We start from the raw sequence: 17,337 nt of genomic DNA on the forward strand, positions 1-17,337 counted from the left end.
GTTGCTGGATAAGGGCTGGGGAGACTGCTAGCATAGGCATAATGGAAATGCTCTTCTAACGTGTCTGGGTGGAGGTTATATGAGGGTATAGATTTGTCAAAGCTCATCAAACTACACTTAAAATGGATGTATTGGGGCCGCGCTGTGCCACGGTGGGTTAAAGCCTCAACCTGCAGTGCGGGCATCCCATATGGGCGCCAATTCAAGTCCTGGCTGCTCTTGTGATGGCCTGAGAAAGCAACAGAAGATGGCCCAGGTGCCTGGGCCCCTGCACCCACGTGGGAGATGCCGAGGAAGCTTCTGGCTCCTGGCTTCAGCTCAGCTCAGCTCTGGCTATTGCGGTCATTTGGGGAGTAACCAGCAGAATGGAAGACCTCTCGCTCTCGCTCTCTAATTCTGTCTTTCAAATAAATAAAATAATTCTTTGAAAATAAAATTGATGTATTTATATACATTCCTCAAAGCAAATTTTGCAAAAATGTTCTTTCAAACAACTTAGAGGGGTCTGTGTTGTGGTATAGCGGGAAAAGCTGCTGCCTGCAACAACATTATGCCATGTGTGTGCCGGTTTTAGCCCAGGCTACTCCACTTGGGAAAGCAGCAGAGGATGGCCCAAATGCTGGGGTCCCTGTACCCAGGTGGGAGACCCAGATGAAGCTCCTGGCTTTGGCCTGGCCCAGCCGGCTGTTGTGGCCGCTGTTTGGGAAGTGAACCAGTGGATGGAAGACCACCCCCACCCCCGCAGTTCTGCCTTTCAAATAAACAAATCTTTAAAAACAAAACTTAGAGTCCAGGGCTGTGGCGTAGCTGGTAAAGCCACCACCTGCAGTGCTGGCAACCCATAATGGGCACCAGTTCAACTCCAGCATTGTGCTATGGCCTGGGAAAGCAGTAGAAGATGGCCCAAGTGTTTGGGCCCTGCACCCATGTGGGAGACCTAGAAGAAGCTCCTGGCTCCTGGCTCCGGATCAGTGCAGCTCCGGCATTTGGGGAACAAATCATCAAACGGAAGACCTCTTTTTCTCTCTGCCTGTGCCTCTGCAAATCTGCAGAGTTAAACAAAAAAGCCTTAGAAGACAGTAAAGGTGATGTGCTTTGAGAAATTATATTAAATGACTCAAAAAGTGGCTCTCATGGTGAAAAATAATAGAAATCAAAGGTTCATGTAAAGAATATATTTCTGCAAGTTACAGAAAAACCAAAATTTATCAATTATAAATACTTTAAATACAAACTTATACGTGGACATTTGAATCATGCATCTCTAAAAACATTAATATTTTAGTTGCAAAAAAAACAGAAAGCACCTTGGAATACCCTTATGAAAACAGTAGTTCACCTTGTTTGGAGCTGGCATATCCTCATAAATGCTGTCACTTCTGTTTCCACAGACACCAACAGTTCTGGTGGAGGTCAAGAATCCCTTCTTAGTGCTCCAAGGAGCCCTTAGCACACTCTACTGTCCTTGGCTCTTGGCATTTCTGTGCCTGTACTGGAGTGGGGACTTGGTCTGATGCAGCTGTGCTAAGTGCTCCAGAGGCAGATCAGGGAAGTTTGCTGGAAGAGAGAGGAGAAAGCAGGTTGGCCCCTTCCTGAGTCCCTGATTGGCAAGGGTTTCCCTCTTCTTTCAGTGAAGCATTTACAGTATGTCTGCCCACCCCAGGAGTAAGTGTGTCTGGAACCCAGCTGGAGAGCCTCTCTGAGTCCCATCAGCATGGAGGTAGCAAAGTCTGGAGTGAGCAGATTCCCTGGGAATGGCTGGGCCAGGCATGAGGTTTGCCTTGAGCAAGAGAAAACACAGGACTCCTGAGGGACTGAGCCACATACATCCCAAGTGAAGAAGAAAGCAGAAGGACGGCCGGCGCCGCGGCTCACTAGGCTAATCCTCCGCCTGCGGCGCCGGCACACCGGGTTCTAGTCCCGGTCGGGGCACCGATCCTGTCCCGGTTGCCCCTCTTCCAGGCCAGCTCTCTGCTGTGGCCAGGGAGTGCAGTGGAGGATGGCCCGAGTCCTTGGGCCCTGCACCCCATGGGAGACCAGGATAAGCACCTGGCTCCTGCCATTGGATCAGCGCGGTGCGCTGGCCGCAGCGCGCTACCGCGGCAGCCATTGGAGAGTGAACCAACGGCAAAAGGAAGACCTTTCTCTCTGTCTCTCTCTCACTGTCCACTCTGCCTGTCAAAAAAAAAAAAAAAAAAAAAAAGCAGAAGGACATGTCCGAAGAAGTGTTAGGCCTATGGAGATGCTGGGGCCAGGGGTCGAGAGCCTAAAGAGCAGGTTTGGGTGCAGCTCAAAGTGCAGTGAGGCAAGTACTTAGAAAGTTCTGGATGAGGTGCAAGCTGGCTCACCAGCCCAGAGAGGGTCACCATACAGACAGCTAGCAAAAGGCACAGTAGAAATTTAAGAACAGTTGGAAGAAAAGGAACATAAGTTTATGCATCGATCAAATTAGACATCGGAAGGGGCTCTGTTGAGATATACTTTTATATTATGCTTTCCTTATTCACTCAAGGGCATTTCAAAGGACAAATGAAAACTGTGTTAGCATTTGTAACTAAGCTGTTGAGAACATTCTCCACTATTTCAATCAAGGAAACTTCGGTAATTCAACCCCCAGATAACTTTTACCCTCAAGGAATTGGTTATCAGAATAGAAAGAGGTACTGCTTTGGCTACCAGGAAGTTCAGCCACATTGGATCCTCAATTACCACAGCTATGTTAACCCAGTAACCACTGCACAGTCCTCCTTAAGGTCTCATATCCCATTCCCAAAGAACGGTATTTTTGTTAAGTACCCTAAACTTCCTTTCAAGGTCTGGACAAGAATACATCTGTGGTGGGCAGAGTGAGGGGCCAGCAGAAAACCTTTAGCTACCAGCCCAAGAGTACCCCAGCTGCAGAGAGATGTGTGGCAAAGCTGCCTCACAACTTCACGTCTCCCTATGCCCTTTCCTGTCCCCCTCCAAAGTGCTGGGCCCAGGGGCACTCGCTCATAGACACTGCACACTAACCTGTCAGTCTGCTTCCCAAAGAACCCCATCTGTGACAACACTGAACAAACTTGTGAAAAACAGAAAACATATCAGGTAGGGATGATTGGGAAACATATTGTGAGGGTACACAATATGTTGTCCGTATATATGGCAGGCAGCATAGTACTGACTCAAGAACCAGACTAAGTTTTAATCTTGTCTCTGCCACCCATTAGCTGTGTGACCACGGGCATGTCTCCTACTTTCTCTGGGCCTCGGTTTTTCGCCTGTGAAATGGGAATAATATGAATACTTGTCCAATACAGTTGTAATGAGGAAGAAATGAGACAGTGTGTATAAAGCAGATATGCAGTGTTTACTATATGCCAACCACTGCTCTGAATGGCTATTAAAAACCAGCTGGGGGGCCGGCACTGTGTTGTAATATGCTAAGATTCCACCTGCGGAGCCTGCATCCCATATGGGCACCGGTTCATGTCCCAGCTTCTCCTCTTCCTATCCAGCTCTCTTCTTTGGCATGGGAAAGCAGTGGAAGATGGCTCAAGTGCTTGGGTCCCTTCACCCACATGGAGACCTGGAAGAGGCTTCTGGCTTTGGATCGGCTCGGCTCTAGCCATTGGGGTCATTTGGGGAGTGAACCATGGAAGACCTTTCCCTCTGTCTGTCTGTCTCTCTCTGTAACTCTACCTCTCAAATAAAATAAGTCTTAAAAAAACAAACAACAACAAACAGCTGCAAGGCCAAGCCAACAGGGCCAGAAGGACAAGAGGGCTGGGACTCTCCCCAGGCTCCAGGCACAGGCGTGATATAGGCCAGGGCATGCTGAAGCATGCGTGTTAGCACAAATAGGCCCATGTAAGGCTAGCCTGGATGATGTCACGGGCGTGTGCCTTGTGTGGGTGCAAGGCTGCTCCTCTCAGACAGTGCAGCTGCAGGCACTGCCAGCAACACCCACACACCCAGAGAGATGCTGAGCTGGGGGAAGCCCACACCCCAGCCACACCCTTTGTGTGCCCTGCTTTTCCTGAACCTCCTCTGATGGCAAGAGGCACCTGAGCCCTGGGATGCTGGCCCAGAAGTCCCAAGAGGAAATGGGACCCTGTTCAGTGACTAAAGTCTGGCAGTGGACTGAAAACTCAGGCTCCTGTTGGCAGCCCCTGGGGTCCTGCCACAGAGGCAAGAGTGAAGGCACGGAAGCCTGGGGCTACATGTTGGGAAGCTCCCAGGAAAGAGGGACATATTTCAAAGGCGTATCACAGCCTGTAAGTCGCTGCAGTTGGCACAGGAAGCTTGGAAGGAACTGTAGCACTTCGGTGCCTCATAGGAAAATGGACAAGACCAGACAGGCGGGGAGGGGCTCTACTCACTGGTCGCCCCTCCCCCACACACTCTCCTTCACTGAAGAAACTCCAGCCTTCACTAAACTTAACCACCTCTTTCTGGCCTCCTGCCTGGAAAGTACCTTCCTCCAATCAACATTTAACAGCTCACCCAGCCACCTACTCCTTCCCATCTGACCTCTGCGGAGCCACAGGGAGGCCTCCTGTGTTTTCTTTTCTTTTCTTTTCTTTTCTTTTCTTTTCTTTTTTTTTTTTTTAACAGGCAGAGTTAGTGAGAGAGAGACAGAGAGAAAGGTCTTCCTTCCATTGGTTCATCCCCCAAATGGCCACCACAGCTGGCGCGCTGCGCTGATCCGAAGCCAGGAGCCAGGTGCTTCTCCTGGTCTCCCATGCGGGTGCAGGGCCCAAGGACTTGGGCCATCCTCCACTGCCTTCCCGGGCCACAGCAGAGAGCTGGTCTGGAAGAGGAGCAACTGGGACAGAATCCGGTGCCCCAACCGGGACTAGAACCCGGTGTGCCGGCGCCGCAGGCGGAGGATTGGCCTAGTGAGCCGCCGCACTGGCAAACTTCACTGTTTTTTTTTTTTTTTTTCATCTGTTCTTTTCCTCCGGAGCCCTCATCACAAGTGTCTTTACATAACAGAGTGCTTATTTGTTTAAGGTCTGTTAATCCCGGGAGGGGCTGGGGCTGGATCTCTCCTGTTCTCCTCACGCTTCCCAGCTTAGCGACAGCGGCGCTTTCAGTACAAGCCACGCTCTGGCCACTCATGTTCTGCCAGGTTCCCTGTGCCAGTAGCCATCTAGCCTCATGCCCACTGACAGCTCACCACCAGGACTTACCTAAGCCAGAGGCCCTCTTGTGAGGCAAAAAACGGAGGTGGATAGGTTCAAGTCCCCACTTGTGAGTGATGTGGCCGCTCGGTAAGTTCTAGAACTTCTTTGAACGTCCTCATCAGTCAACTGGGGACCAGTGTCCCCGATTAGAGGGTGATTACGAGGATCACGTGCGATCAGGATCAGCCTGCCTCCCACTTCAAAGGCTTGTCACTAGGTGGCAGTCCATCTCAGCTCCCCTGCTGCCCCTTAGTTGACAGGCGCCTAGTGCTGTTAGCTCCTTGGGGCCACACTCGAGGGAACCAAACGGGCAGGAGCATGCACACACACGCAAGCTACTATCACCGCGAGACAGGCAGAGGCAGCTCCACATACCTAGTACTGGGTGCGGATGCCTGAGCACTTGCTCGCCTGTACTCACAAATCCCAACTCACCTGGGTCTTTCTCTGGAAAGCTCTGCTGGGCCGCTCCTCTCTGAAATGCAGCACCTGGGGCAACACGTGTCAGGCATGCCTCCCCATGACCGCAGATGTCCTCAGTTTTCACAGCACTCAGGAAGATGAAGAGGGTGAATGATTCCAGACAGAAGCCTGCTGACCAGAGGACGGAGAGTGAAGAAGCCAGGAGACAGGAAGGGGCCAGGCCCATCAGAACCTGCTGTGTGCCACTCAGGGCGGGAGAACTGTAGACCAGAGGTAGGTGATCATGGTTTCATTTCTTTTAAAAGCTTTAAACATGGAGAAGAGACGCAGGTGAGAGGACAGGGCCTGGTGGGCTTGCAGGCAAAGTGAACAGGCCTCGGTGGATTTGACCTGGGGCAGACAGAGGAATCAAGGTTACTGGCCAGGTTTTTGGCTTATGCAATCGAGAGGAGTTTGGTGCCATGTTCTGAGAAAGCGAAGGCTGGGGAGCCGTGTGGGAGTGCGGGTGAGGCAGCCGCCTTAGGTAGCGACGTGGTGCGGACAGTGGGACGTGGAGGTGGAGGTGGAGGCACTGGTACCTGCGCGCTGCGTGAAGTCAGGTCGCCGTGGGTACTGGCCCAGGACAGAGTCCAGAGCGAGGTCAGGAAAACCAAAGTTCAGGAGCGCACCTGCAGGAGGGATGTGAGGCAGGGCCTGAGCCCACCTCCCGGATCCGACCCGCGTCCTGCCTCGTGGGGAACAACGAGGGCGAGGAGCAACAGGCAACGCCGATGCTAGGGAGAGAGACAGGGCCGCTGGGGGCTACAGGTCAGGTCTCCAGACAGCGCGGGCGCGGGTTGAACGAGCCCTGCGGGGGATGCTCACGCCTGAAGCGCTTCTCCGAGGGAGCGCACCTACGCAAGGGCAGGACCGACGTCGGGTTCGCCTTCGCAAGGGCGGCCTGTGGGCCAGCTCTGCGCGGGCAGGGGGAGGGGGCGGGACAGAACGCTGTCCATCAGAGCCCGCTGACCAATCCTCGGGATGCCCCGCCCCCACTCCTCCCCGAGGAGGGCGCGCGGAGAACCCGCCTCCGCCGCCGCCGCCGCCGCCGCCGCGGGTGTGAGGCGGCCCGGCCTGGCCCGGTTCCCTCCGCCGGGCAAATCGCCCAGGTAATTGGGTTTGGCCAGGCGGACCCGAGGGGCGCGTGGCACCCTTGCATCTTCTCCGGGTGGCTGTGCGGGCGGCGCGGAGGCTGCGGTCGGGCCTGTGCGGGACAGTGGGCGGGTGGCTTCGCGTGCACGAGCGCCTGACTGACGGGCCGGGCGGCCGCGGGCCTGCAGCCTGTGGGCGGGGCTGCCGTGCGTGACGGGGCCGGTGGAGGCCCCGCGCCCTGCCGGGGTCGCATGAGGAAGCTCTGCGGGGCCGAGCGACCGACGGATTGCTTGGGAGCGGGGCGTACCATGGCGCCCCGCGCCCCCGCTTGCGGCCTGGCCGGGGGTCGCGGGGCGCAGGCGCGGTGGGCCGGGGGCGGGGGTCCTCCCCACGGGCGCGCGGGCGCCTTTGTTCCTGGCGCGCGGGCGGGGCGGATCCTCGGGCCGCCCCGCCTTCGGTGTTTAGGCTCCGCCCCGTGTCCGCCCGCAGGAGCCGCCGCCGCCGGGTCCCGCTCGCCGGCCGCCTCAGCCGCCGCCGCCTGCTCCCGGCTCCTCCGGCTTGCGCCGCCGCCGTCCCCAGCGTCGGAGCCATGGCGGGCGCCGCGTCCCCTTGCGCCAATGGCTGCGCTCCCGGCGCGCCCTCGGACGTCGAGGTGCTGCACCTCTGCCGCAGCCTCGAGGTGGGCACCGTCATGACTTTGTTCTACTCCAAGAAGTCGCAGCGGCCCGAGCGGAAGACCTTCCAGGTCAAACTGGAGACGCGCCAGATCACGTGGAGCCGCGGCGCCGACAAGATCGAGGGGGCCAGTAAGTGCCGCCCCCGGGCCCGCTGCGCGCGCGGGGCTGGCGAGGCGCGCGCGGCCGCGGCCCTCCCTGGCGACTTGGGCAAACTTTGGGCTCTCCCCACCCCCACTGGACCCGCCCCCGCCTTGGCTCCGGTGGTCACTGGGGGGCGGGGATCATCCAAATCCTCGGTCACCTGACAGGACGCCCCCTCCCCCGGCTGGGGGGACTCCTCCAGGCGTCTTTCCCTGAGGCCTAAAAAATCCTGGTGGACTGGAGTCCAGTGGGGCAGACGTCTAGCGCCTCCAGTCCCGGGAAGGGGCGGCGGTGGCGGGCGAGGGGAGCCAAGCTGCGCCCACCCTGCCCGCGATCCTGGGGCTGGGCCCGAGGGGCACTGCCCTCCCCCTCTGCAGGAAGAGTGGTGCGAGATTCCCTGGGTCCCAAGGCTGGGCTCTTCACTGCAAGGGAACCTTTGGGTTCCCTGGGTAAAAGTTAGGCAGATGTTGAGGTAGGGCTGGCTTTGGAACAGGGCTAGGCCTGCTCATCTGCTTGGGGCGGGAGAAGAAGGTGGTCCTTTCTGTCTTGGCGAAGCCTGGGAAAGGCCGCTTTTACTTGCTGCTGCTTTTGTCCCAAAGCTGAGTTGTTGGAGGCCTGTGCCGGTGCCCAAAGCCCGGGCAGGCTCTTGGGTAAAGGGGCTCTGCCCTTGCACTTGGAAGCACCCACCTGAAGCTTGGCCCCAGACAGGCCAGTCCAAGTGCCTTGGCGTCAGGTACTCCTGTCTCAGAGCGTGTAGCCTGTTTGGGGTCTAGCCCTTTGTGTCCTGTGTCCGGTGGCCACAGGGAGCCGACAGTGGCTCCCCCCTTGGTTTCCTGCCTCTGTGCCTTGCCAGGCCTGAGCTTGGCTGCTTTTGCGCAGGTCTCTAGTGGGAGGAGGGAGTTAGGGGGTTTTGAAAAAACCCCAGATCTTTCAGTGTGTTACTGCACTCACTGCATGCCTGAGCTGTGGCCGGATGGGCACTCAGCTCTGCCCTCCTTTCTCTCGCCTTCCTGTGTGAACAGATGTTTCTGCAACCCCAGGCTGTGGGTTGTTTCCTCCAAGGACCTCCCAGAGATGGGTATTAGAACCAGGGGCATGTGGAGAAAGGGGGTCAGGAAGCGACACCCCTGGAGAGGCTCCCACAGAGGTTCTTGGGTCTGGTGTGCATGCGTGTAGATGAGTGAGGAGATTGGGAGGAAGGAAGGTGTTGTGGTAGCAGCCGTCCTCAACTACACACTTCAGATCTGACAGAGCTGCTGAACCAAGAAATGGCAGCTGCCTTCCTCAGTGCCACTGGGAGAACATTTTAGTAATTTGAGAGACTGGGTTCTGAAGTGGAGCAAGAACAGGTTGCAGAGAGCTGGGACAGTCCTGGGAACATCAGACTTCAGGTCCACCCTTGCTTTGTGGTGCTCCCTGTGCTGAGTTGGTGGCAGGAGCTTCCCAGATAGAGATCTCTTGGTAACAGACAATATTTTTTTAAACCATGTTGGGGACCAGCAGGCAATAATTGTAGCACAGTGTTTGAAGGCAGGTCTGGATTTGAAGCCTGTGTGTTGGTTGTATACTCCTCGCCTAGTTATATAACCTTTTGTGAACCTTGTTTTGCCCATCTGTAAAATGGAGGTAATAATACAGCAATCATATCGGGTTGCTCTGGGGACTAAATTAGATGCAAATGTGTTGATACATTGTAGATGTTTAATAAACTGATCTGTTAATAATAATAGACTGTGGCTGTCCTCCTAGGGAATGTTGAGGGATGTGGAGTGTGGCTGTAGGAGGGGGTGAGGGTACAGGAAGGAAGGAGGATGGGGGTCAAGTTCATGTTTCACTTAGCTTGCTACTGGGGGAAAGGGAGGAAATGGGTTTTTGTGTGTGTGTGTGTTTTGCCCTAACCCATCTACCCACTTTTCCACTCATCTCATAGAACAGTGTAGAGAGTAGAGTGTTGCACATTTGACTCCTAGGTGTGACTTTCTTGTTTGTAACTTGGGTCTTGAACAGAAGGAAGTAGTGTGGAGAAGGCACGCTCTAGTTTTAAGGTGTCCCAGGGCTTTGAGGGATGGGACCAGGAGTATAGAGGACCTGATTATCCCCTTCTCCTGGGGTTGGTCAGCCAGAAGTATACAGATTCAGTGATTTCATCATTTAGCTGGGATTTGAGAGGACTGGAAGGCGGCCTAGGGTATAGAGGCATCCTGGTCCTTTCCTTTTGGGAGCTTAGATTAAAGGGGCCTGGGGCAAAAGTGCTTCTAGACACTTGTTTGGAGTTCAGACCCTGCAAATAGAGCGTCCCTCTGGAGCCCCACATTGCTTCTCTCCGCTCATGGGCTCAGCTCATTGGTGGGCTCTGATGCCTGCAGCCTCCTGCTGCAGACTCTGAGGAGGGTTGGTCTGCTGGCTTAGTTGGCTGCCACCCCACCTGTTACCCAGGTGCTTCAGGTTATCTGACCTTTCCTGCTGATCCTGAAGCCTGCCCAAGAGACACTCTGCTACCCTCAGGGTGTCCATGGTCCTAAAGGAGAGACTGTGGTTCCATGAAAGTGCAGCACACTCCTGTGTAAGACCTTGTCCTATTCTGTTCTGTGTGACCTCTCTCTACCACTTGTGAAATGGGGCTGGCACCTGCCAACTTCTAGGGCAGGAGTTTGGCTCTAATGGGAGGTGGGAAGTGCTTGGGCACTTTCTGATTGTCTCGGTGGTGTGACAGGAACCAGATTGGTGTTTGGCTTTTTATGTTGCAGATAGTGACATAAGTGCATAAAAAGCAATTAGAGACTTCCTGCTGAGTGCTATAGAGACTTTTCATCCTGTTTTCTTGGCTAATACTCACAAAGGCCCTGGGGAGGGGCAGTCAGGAGGGACACCCCACTTTATAAATGAGGAAATGGAAGTACGGGGAGTAATTTGTGGCACAGCACCTCTGCTGGGCCCAGTCTATAGTTAGGGCTGGGCGTCAGGCCCCAGGTTCTCAGGGGTCCGAGTTGCTCCTCTGTAAAGAGAAGCCTTTGTGCTCAGACTATACATACAGGGCAAGACCTCTTTGGCTTCTGCATCCCAAGACATCCTCAGCCTCCCTAGGCTCTGGCTCTGCACTTTTTCAGCTAAGTTTTTTTCTGGAGTGAGATGGTTCAGACCAATGTTTAGTGATGTTATGTGGTCAAGGGTCACTGTGGGGACTCTATGGCTGTTCTTCAAATACTGGCTAAGCATATCTGTGGGGCCTTTTAGAGCCCTGGCCTTCTGTTTTTGGTTGACTTGTCAATAGAAGGTCTTCAGGATGCCAGGCCTTCTCAGAGGGTGAGTGAGAAAAGATTCCTTGACTTCAGGAAAACTAAAACATAAGGACAGTTCTGCGTGATCCTTTGATGTGGGTTGGGGTAGTGAAGAAAACAGCAAACCGCCTTGACAAGGCAGGTAGACTGGAGGTGGTGGTGGCTGGTATTGGAACCAGCTGGCTGGAACGTGGCACCTGTGGCTCTGGGTATCAAACTGTTGAGAGAGGAACAGATTAAGGGGCCTGCTCTGAGGCATAGGCACATGGAGCAGGCCAGGCCAGGCAAGTGTCATCAAGGGTTTCTTTGTCCTGGCTGGTTGGTCCCAGTGGGAGAGGGGCAAGAGCATGTGTCCAGATCTCCAGAGCCAGCCATCCCTGCCTGTGTATTTCCTGTCTGACTGTAGTTTTTCCAGGGGAAGTCAGACCTCTTAGTGTTTCCTCAGCACTTTATGCTTGCCCCCAATGTGTGGGTTTCCAAGCCAGCTGTGTCAGGCCCCCCGTCCAGCTGGGGCTTTCTGTTTCCTGTGAACCTAGGAAAAGGGTCTGCTCAAGTAGATAACTAAGAGAAGCTGAGCATGCCCAGCTCTGAGACTCACACACCTCCAGTTTCTCCCAGGACTGTGTGTGTGTGTGTGTGCGTGCGCAGATACAAACTTGAATTGGAGTTAATAGATCTTGGCCACTACTTTTGCTTGGAATGGCTTCTTAGAATGAAGGGCAATTATTTATTCAATAAAATTTTTTGAATGCTTATTTGTCCAGAGCTAGGCAACGGAGGTTCAAAAGATGAATGAGATCTGGTTTGTGCTATAAGGAATTCTTGGAAAAGAGAGACTTGGAAGTGTGTGATTATAACCCTGTGTGTTAGGCCATAGTAAGTTCTATACAAAGAGCTCTATGAGTGCCTAGGGGAAAGCCAGGCAAGGGGTCATAGGGCTCCAGTGATTGAGGAGCTTGCCCACACCGTGGCTGAGGGACTGGAGATCATTCTGTGCAGGGGCAGGGAATGAGTTTGGCACGGTAGAGTTGAAGCCAGTGGGGGTTAGGGTAAGAAATCCCCGGTGTGCTGTCCTCAGTATACTGTGCTTGGTGGGCCACACTGTGACCTGAGGACAGTGGGAGTCGGCAGCTGCAGTGGGACTGACTTGCCTCCTCCCGTCTGGAGTCTGGAAGACCACAGCAGCAGTAGTCTGTGAGTCAGGTAAGTGTTGGGAGGGAAGAGTAAGTGGTGAGCGACTGGTTTGCGGATGAGGGACAGACCTTCAGGAGGTAGGGCGGAATGCAGTGGTGGTAAGAGAGAGATGGTAAAGCTTAGTAGTTTGGTGTTTAGGCTCTGAGCTCAGACTGTTGGGGTCATAATCCTCTTGTGTGGCTTACTTGTTTTGTGACCTTGAGCACGTAGCTACCTCTCTGGTCCCCTCATCTATAAAAGGGAGATAACAATAAATAGCATTGACATAGTTCATAAGGCTTTTGTGAAGATTCAGTGAGAATCTGTAAAGTACATAACATGGAGTTGAGCACCATGTACCTGCTTAATTGGAGTGGGAACTGACAGGAGGGAGATAGGATTTAAATCCCCAGGAGGACCTGGTAGGGAGGAGAAAGGACTTACCTGTTGTGTTGTGGGCTGATGCCTGTCAAACTCCTTGATTCAAGGCAGGGAGACCTGCCCATCCTTATAACTCTTAGCCGTGCCTCTGTTGTCAGCTGCTGGCTTTTGCAGGAGACGGAGTAGTTGTCTGGAAGCAACTGCTTTTGGTGGTAACCTCCCCATGGTGTGAAGGCATCACATAGTATATTTCAGAGTGTCCACCCAAGAGAAGTGCCATCTGAGCGCTAGAGAGCTCTGGAGAGCCTGGGGAACTGAGACTGTGCCTGATGCTCCAGGAAAAGTCTTTCCGGGATCCCCTTACAATAGACTCCTGCACACATTCATTCACGTGCTCCTTTATGGGTCCCACATGCATCCACTGTGGGCCTAGCTGCTGTGTTGGGTACATTGAGATGGACTGGATTGCTCAAGCCTCTGACTTATTCAGGGTGGTGGTAAATCTTTAGCTTGGTTCACTTTCCATGTCATCAAAATTACTCTTTGTTTAAAACCAGTGAAACCAGGGGTGGGTATTGCAGAGGCTAATCACTAGTTGGTACGTGGCTGCCCATACATATCTGAGTGACTGGATTTAAGTCCTGGCTCCACTTCAGATTCCAGCTTCCTGGGAAGCAGCAGGTAATGGCTCAAGTGTTTGGGTCTCTGCCACCCACCCACAAGGGCGACCTGGATTAGGTTCCTGGTTCCCAATTGTGGTCTGGCCCAGCCCCAGCCATTTGTAGGTATTTGGGGAATGAACCAATGGATGGATATACTCTTTGTCTCTCAAATTAAAAATGAAAACAAAAACAAAAACATCCCAGCTTTCTAGGCCTTTGTGGTTCACTGAACAAGTGAGATGCTACTTTTGCTTCTCTGGTGTTGAACTTACATTTGCTAACTTTGCCAACCACTGTAGTCTAGTAGTGAACATAAGAGTAAGGTGGCTACAACTACAAAGAACATCAACAACCAGACAAAATAATCAGAAGGTGTGGTGAAGGAAACAAACAAGAGTCTGCCCCATCTTTCGGGATAGGTGAGAGGACAAACAGATGACCCCAGATCTCAGTGACTGACAGCACAGGTTCATTTCCCCTGTGTTCATATGTGCAGGTCCATCCTAAGCCACACCTGCAGAGTGGCTTCAGTGGCTCTCGATAGCTCTCTTGTGCAGAGCCCAGTCTGTGTAGAGAGGAGAGGGGAGGTTGGGAAGGGATTAATTTCTTTGAATTGGGAATGGGTGTAGCAATAGTGGTTCTGCTATTTTGATTAGATAGAGGCTACCCATGTGGGTCAAGAAACTGCCTTGGCTGACATCTTCAAAATAGGTGTTTTTGTGTTAAGACTTTGTGGCCCTTACTCAGTTGTCATCTCCTTGCCTTGGACCCAACATTATGCCCCCGTTTCAGCTATTCCTGAGGCTAGTCTGTTGTGGATACCGTGTCCTGCAATCACCCTATAGTGAGGACCTCTCACTGCCTCTCATCACTGCTTCTCCCCAGAGTGCTTTTGTTGGGTGTGCTGGAACCTCTGGAGAGAGTAGGAAATACAGGCACCTGAGGCCTCCAGGGACTGCTCTCAGAGCCCAGAGTGGGGAAAGCAGTGTGAAAGGGAGTGTCCATGAATACTTCCCCCATTCGGGGAAGAAGCAATGGGGACAATAGAGTTGGTTGTTTTGGTGGGGCTGGGCTCAGAATCTCCACTTGCCTTCTAGTTTAGGTTTAATATTCTCTCTCTCACACACCCCCACAAACCCCTTGAAGACTAGTTCTTTTTGAGGTGCTTCTTGGCTTGCCTTTAGAGGCTGCAGTGGCTATGTGCCCAGGCACAAGGACTAACTCTCCCCACTCCCCACCTCCTAGGAACCAGGCCCATCCTGGGGGAAGCAGGGAGGGGCTCCTTTTTATAGCCCACATGTAGGCTTTGTGTATAGGCTCTGCTGTTTCCTTCCGGCCCTGGCCCTTTCTGGTATTGGCTGCTGGCCCTGGCTTCAGCAACTCAGGATGCAGAGTAAATGGGGTGGGGCTTTCTCTACAGAAGACTGGCATATCCTTACTAAGTCTAGGCCCGGTGCAAAGAAGGATGGAGTTAGGAAGCAAGAAAAGGAGGAGACCCAATCCTTGATCATGGGAAGCTTACCGTGTGGAATGAGGAAAAACAAACAAAATAAAAACATGAAAGCTCACGGTTGGCAGGAGACAGTAGTGTCTAAAACGCTGCGCCTAAGCCCAAAGGGCTCACACTAAATCAACTTTCCTCTGAAGTAACCCATCCTGGCCGTCCTGTGGCACGTCTGTGTTGGGTAGAGGATCCGTACAAAGGCTGTGAGGTGACGAGGGCACTGTGAAAGGTGGATGTCCTAACTGAAACACCAAGCCCTGTCAGTGAACACTTGGCTGTTAGGTCACTGGGAGTTTGACTTTTTGTTGGTGTACAGTCTGATTCTTCTTTGGTCCAGGAGGGCATCTCACTTTAGGATCAGCTTCCTGTTCTCTTGGATGCTTGGGGATATAGCTAAGTTGAAATACATCTGGGGAAAGTGGTTGTTGAGGGCATGTCCCCAGGTTACAGTGTCCTTTGCTTGGCTTTGCCCAATGGTGGGAATAGGGTATTGACCATACTGGTTCTGACTTGTAGGTGTGGATGTGTGGTGGGGGAATCCCAACCCCATGGGATTGAGTAACTCTGCCGTGCCTTAGGCCCAGAGAGTGTAGGCCTGAGTTCATAGGGTGACTAACCCTCAGAAGGGAGGCCCTGTTTGGCCACAGGTTCCACAGGTTTTCCAGCCTACTCAGGGCAGGAAACCAGCTAAGGGATGGGAACATCAGTGAGGGTAGAGGTGATGATCCCTCTCTGAGCCTGTGCAGACCCACCTGATGGTCCTCCAGCTGTTAGAGTGCAGTTCCCCTCTTCCTACCCTAGTCATTTCCTCTACCCCTGACAACATAATAAGCATGTGTAGCTTGTCAGACCTAACTGGGACCATATATAGCCTTTCTTGGGAGCTCTAACCAAGGAGGTTAGAAAAGATAGTGTGGGGCTGGCGCTGTGGCGCAGCAGGTTAATGCCCTGGCTTGAAGCGCTGGCATCCCATATGGGTGCCGGTTCGAGACCCAGCTGCTCCACTTCCAATCCAGCTCTCTGCCATGGCCTGGGAAAGCAGTAGAAGATGGCCCAAGTCCTTGGGCCCCTGAACCCATGTGGGAGGCCCAGAAGAAGCTCCTGGCTCCTGATCAGATTGGCACAGCTCCGACCATTGCAGCCAACTGGGAAGTGAACCAGCGGATGGAAGACCTCTCTCTCTCTTTCTCTGCCTCTCCTCTCTTTGTGTAACTCTTTCAAATAAATAAATAAGTCTTTAAAAAAAAAAAATAAAAGATAGTGCATGTCGCTTTGTCAGGGATTTTGCTGAGAGCTTCTTGAGTCCAATGGTGAAACACAGAGAGCTCCTTCCAGTGAGAATGGAACCCTGACACCACACTGCTTCCAAGAGGATGTCCTGGACTCTGGCCTGAGAACTGGCCCACACTGGAAACATGAAGTTCCATACAAGGGTGTATGCAAGTAGGGGTTGGGATGAGAAGCTGTCCTAATAGGATAGGACAGGGAATTTGAATCAGAAAGGGGAAATCTACAGTAGCCATCTCTCTTACCTGAGAGATGATTTTGAGAAATCATTGGGCTTTCTGGGTAAGAATGAGTTCTGTCACTTTGGGGTGAGGTAAGAGACTAGATCACTCATAGGAGCCTTACTTCCTCAGGAAGAAAAAGGGAGACAGCAGAGTGGCCTGGGCTGGCAGCCAAAGGGAGTGTGACCAGATAGATGCTGTGGAGTGGTAAGCCCAGTAGCTTCAGAACAGGACAGCATAGTGGGGTCTGCAGAAGCCTTGCATCTGAGCAAGCACGCCTCAGACTTGATGAATTCCCTTTGTTATTTAGAATGTTTCCAATAGTTAAGGTTTTACTGTGTTGGAAGTTTAAGGACTGGCCCCAAATTCCCCACACGCACACTCCCCCATCCCGAGATGGCGGTAACACAGAAACTTTAGAGGTAGAGAGCCCGGGATGCATGGGGCTCCTCTCCCATCTGTCTGACCACACCATCCCTTATCTCTCTGACCCTCCTTCAGTCCCAGGTCTCTGTTACTTCCTTGTGGGAGGGAGACCCCAGATTTTTCTTTCTTCTAATCCATTCCATTTCCTCTGCCTTGTGGGAGAACCCTGCAGGGACAGGGCAGTAAAGAGTGGCTTGTGTGTGTTCTTGGCTGTTTGGGAACAGGTCCTGGTAATCTAATGAGCAGGAACAGGTTGGGTACCGTCGACTCTTCCATTAGGTTTCTGTCTCCACAAATAGTTATTAAGTTTCCTACTAGACATGGTGCATTGAAGATGAAAGACATGGTTCCTGCCTTCAAGTGGTTTACCCTCTCTCTAGTGGACAAGACAGCCTAAAATGCATGTACAAATTACTACTGTGATAAATGCTTTGAAGCAGCAGTGCGGGATACATTCCGGGGCCTGTCTCGCTCTCCCCTCTGTGTCTCTTGGCGCTACTTGGCCACTTCCAACAGAATCCAAGGCGATACAGAGAACAAGCCTAGGGCACAGTCTTGGCTTTGAAATCATGGCTTTGCCACTTAATCCACTGCCACCTTGAGTAAATTAATTAACCAGTCTCTGCTCAGTTTCCTCACTTGGGAAATGGAACCCTCAATACCTACTTTATGGTGTAAGGATGACATGAGGCAGTCTTACCAGTGTGTGTGCAGAGTAAATATGCAAGCATTGTGGGACAGGATGGCAGATGCCACTGTTGCTTCCCTCCCTTCCCACCTTGCAGAGTTGACGACTTCATCCTCTCTGCTTCTCAGCTTCTCACAGTATTTGTGGACTCCATTTTACAGAATCTACCTAGTGAAA

The 17,337-nt window shown here is 52.8% G+C and overlaps 1 protein-coding gene and 1 long non-coding RNA gene across 5 annotated transcripts in view; one reads left to right on the plus strand and one right to left on the minus strand.

Annotated features, from left to right (window-relative positions):
• Positions 1-1,247: 1,247 nt before the first annotated feature.
• Positions 1,248-6,473, minus strand: LOC133767913 (uncharacterized). The gene is made up of 3 exons (XR_009866920.1): positions 6,170-6,473; positions 5,604-5,981; positions 1,248-1,557 (listed from the first exon to the last, which is right to left on the minus strand). It is a non-coding gene; the product is annotated as an uncharacterized LOC133767913 (long non-coding RNA).
• Positions 6,474-7,296: 823 nt separating this feature from the next.
• PLCG1 (phospholipase C gamma 1) overlaps positions 7,297-17,337 on the plus strand; it is a 39,427-nt gene continuing 29,386 nt past the window's right edge. For all 4 annotated transcript variants that reach the window (XM_062204207.1, XM_062204204.1, XM_062204205.1 and 1 more), the window contains exon 1: positions 7,297-7,528. In XM_062204207.1, coding sequence (XP_062060191.1) covers positions 7,312-7,528 — 217 coding nt within the window. In that variant the 5' untranslated portion in view covers positions 7,297-7,311. The remainder of the gene's footprint in view (positions 7,529-17,337) is intronic.

The sequence above is a fragment of the Lepus europaeus genome, chromosome 10, assembly GCF_033115175.1.
Source record: "Lepus europaeus isolate LE1 chromosome 10, mLepTim1.pri, whole genome shotgun sequence".
NCBI lineage: Eukaryota > Metazoa > Chordata > Mammalia > Lagomorpha > Leporidae > Lepus > Lepus europaeus.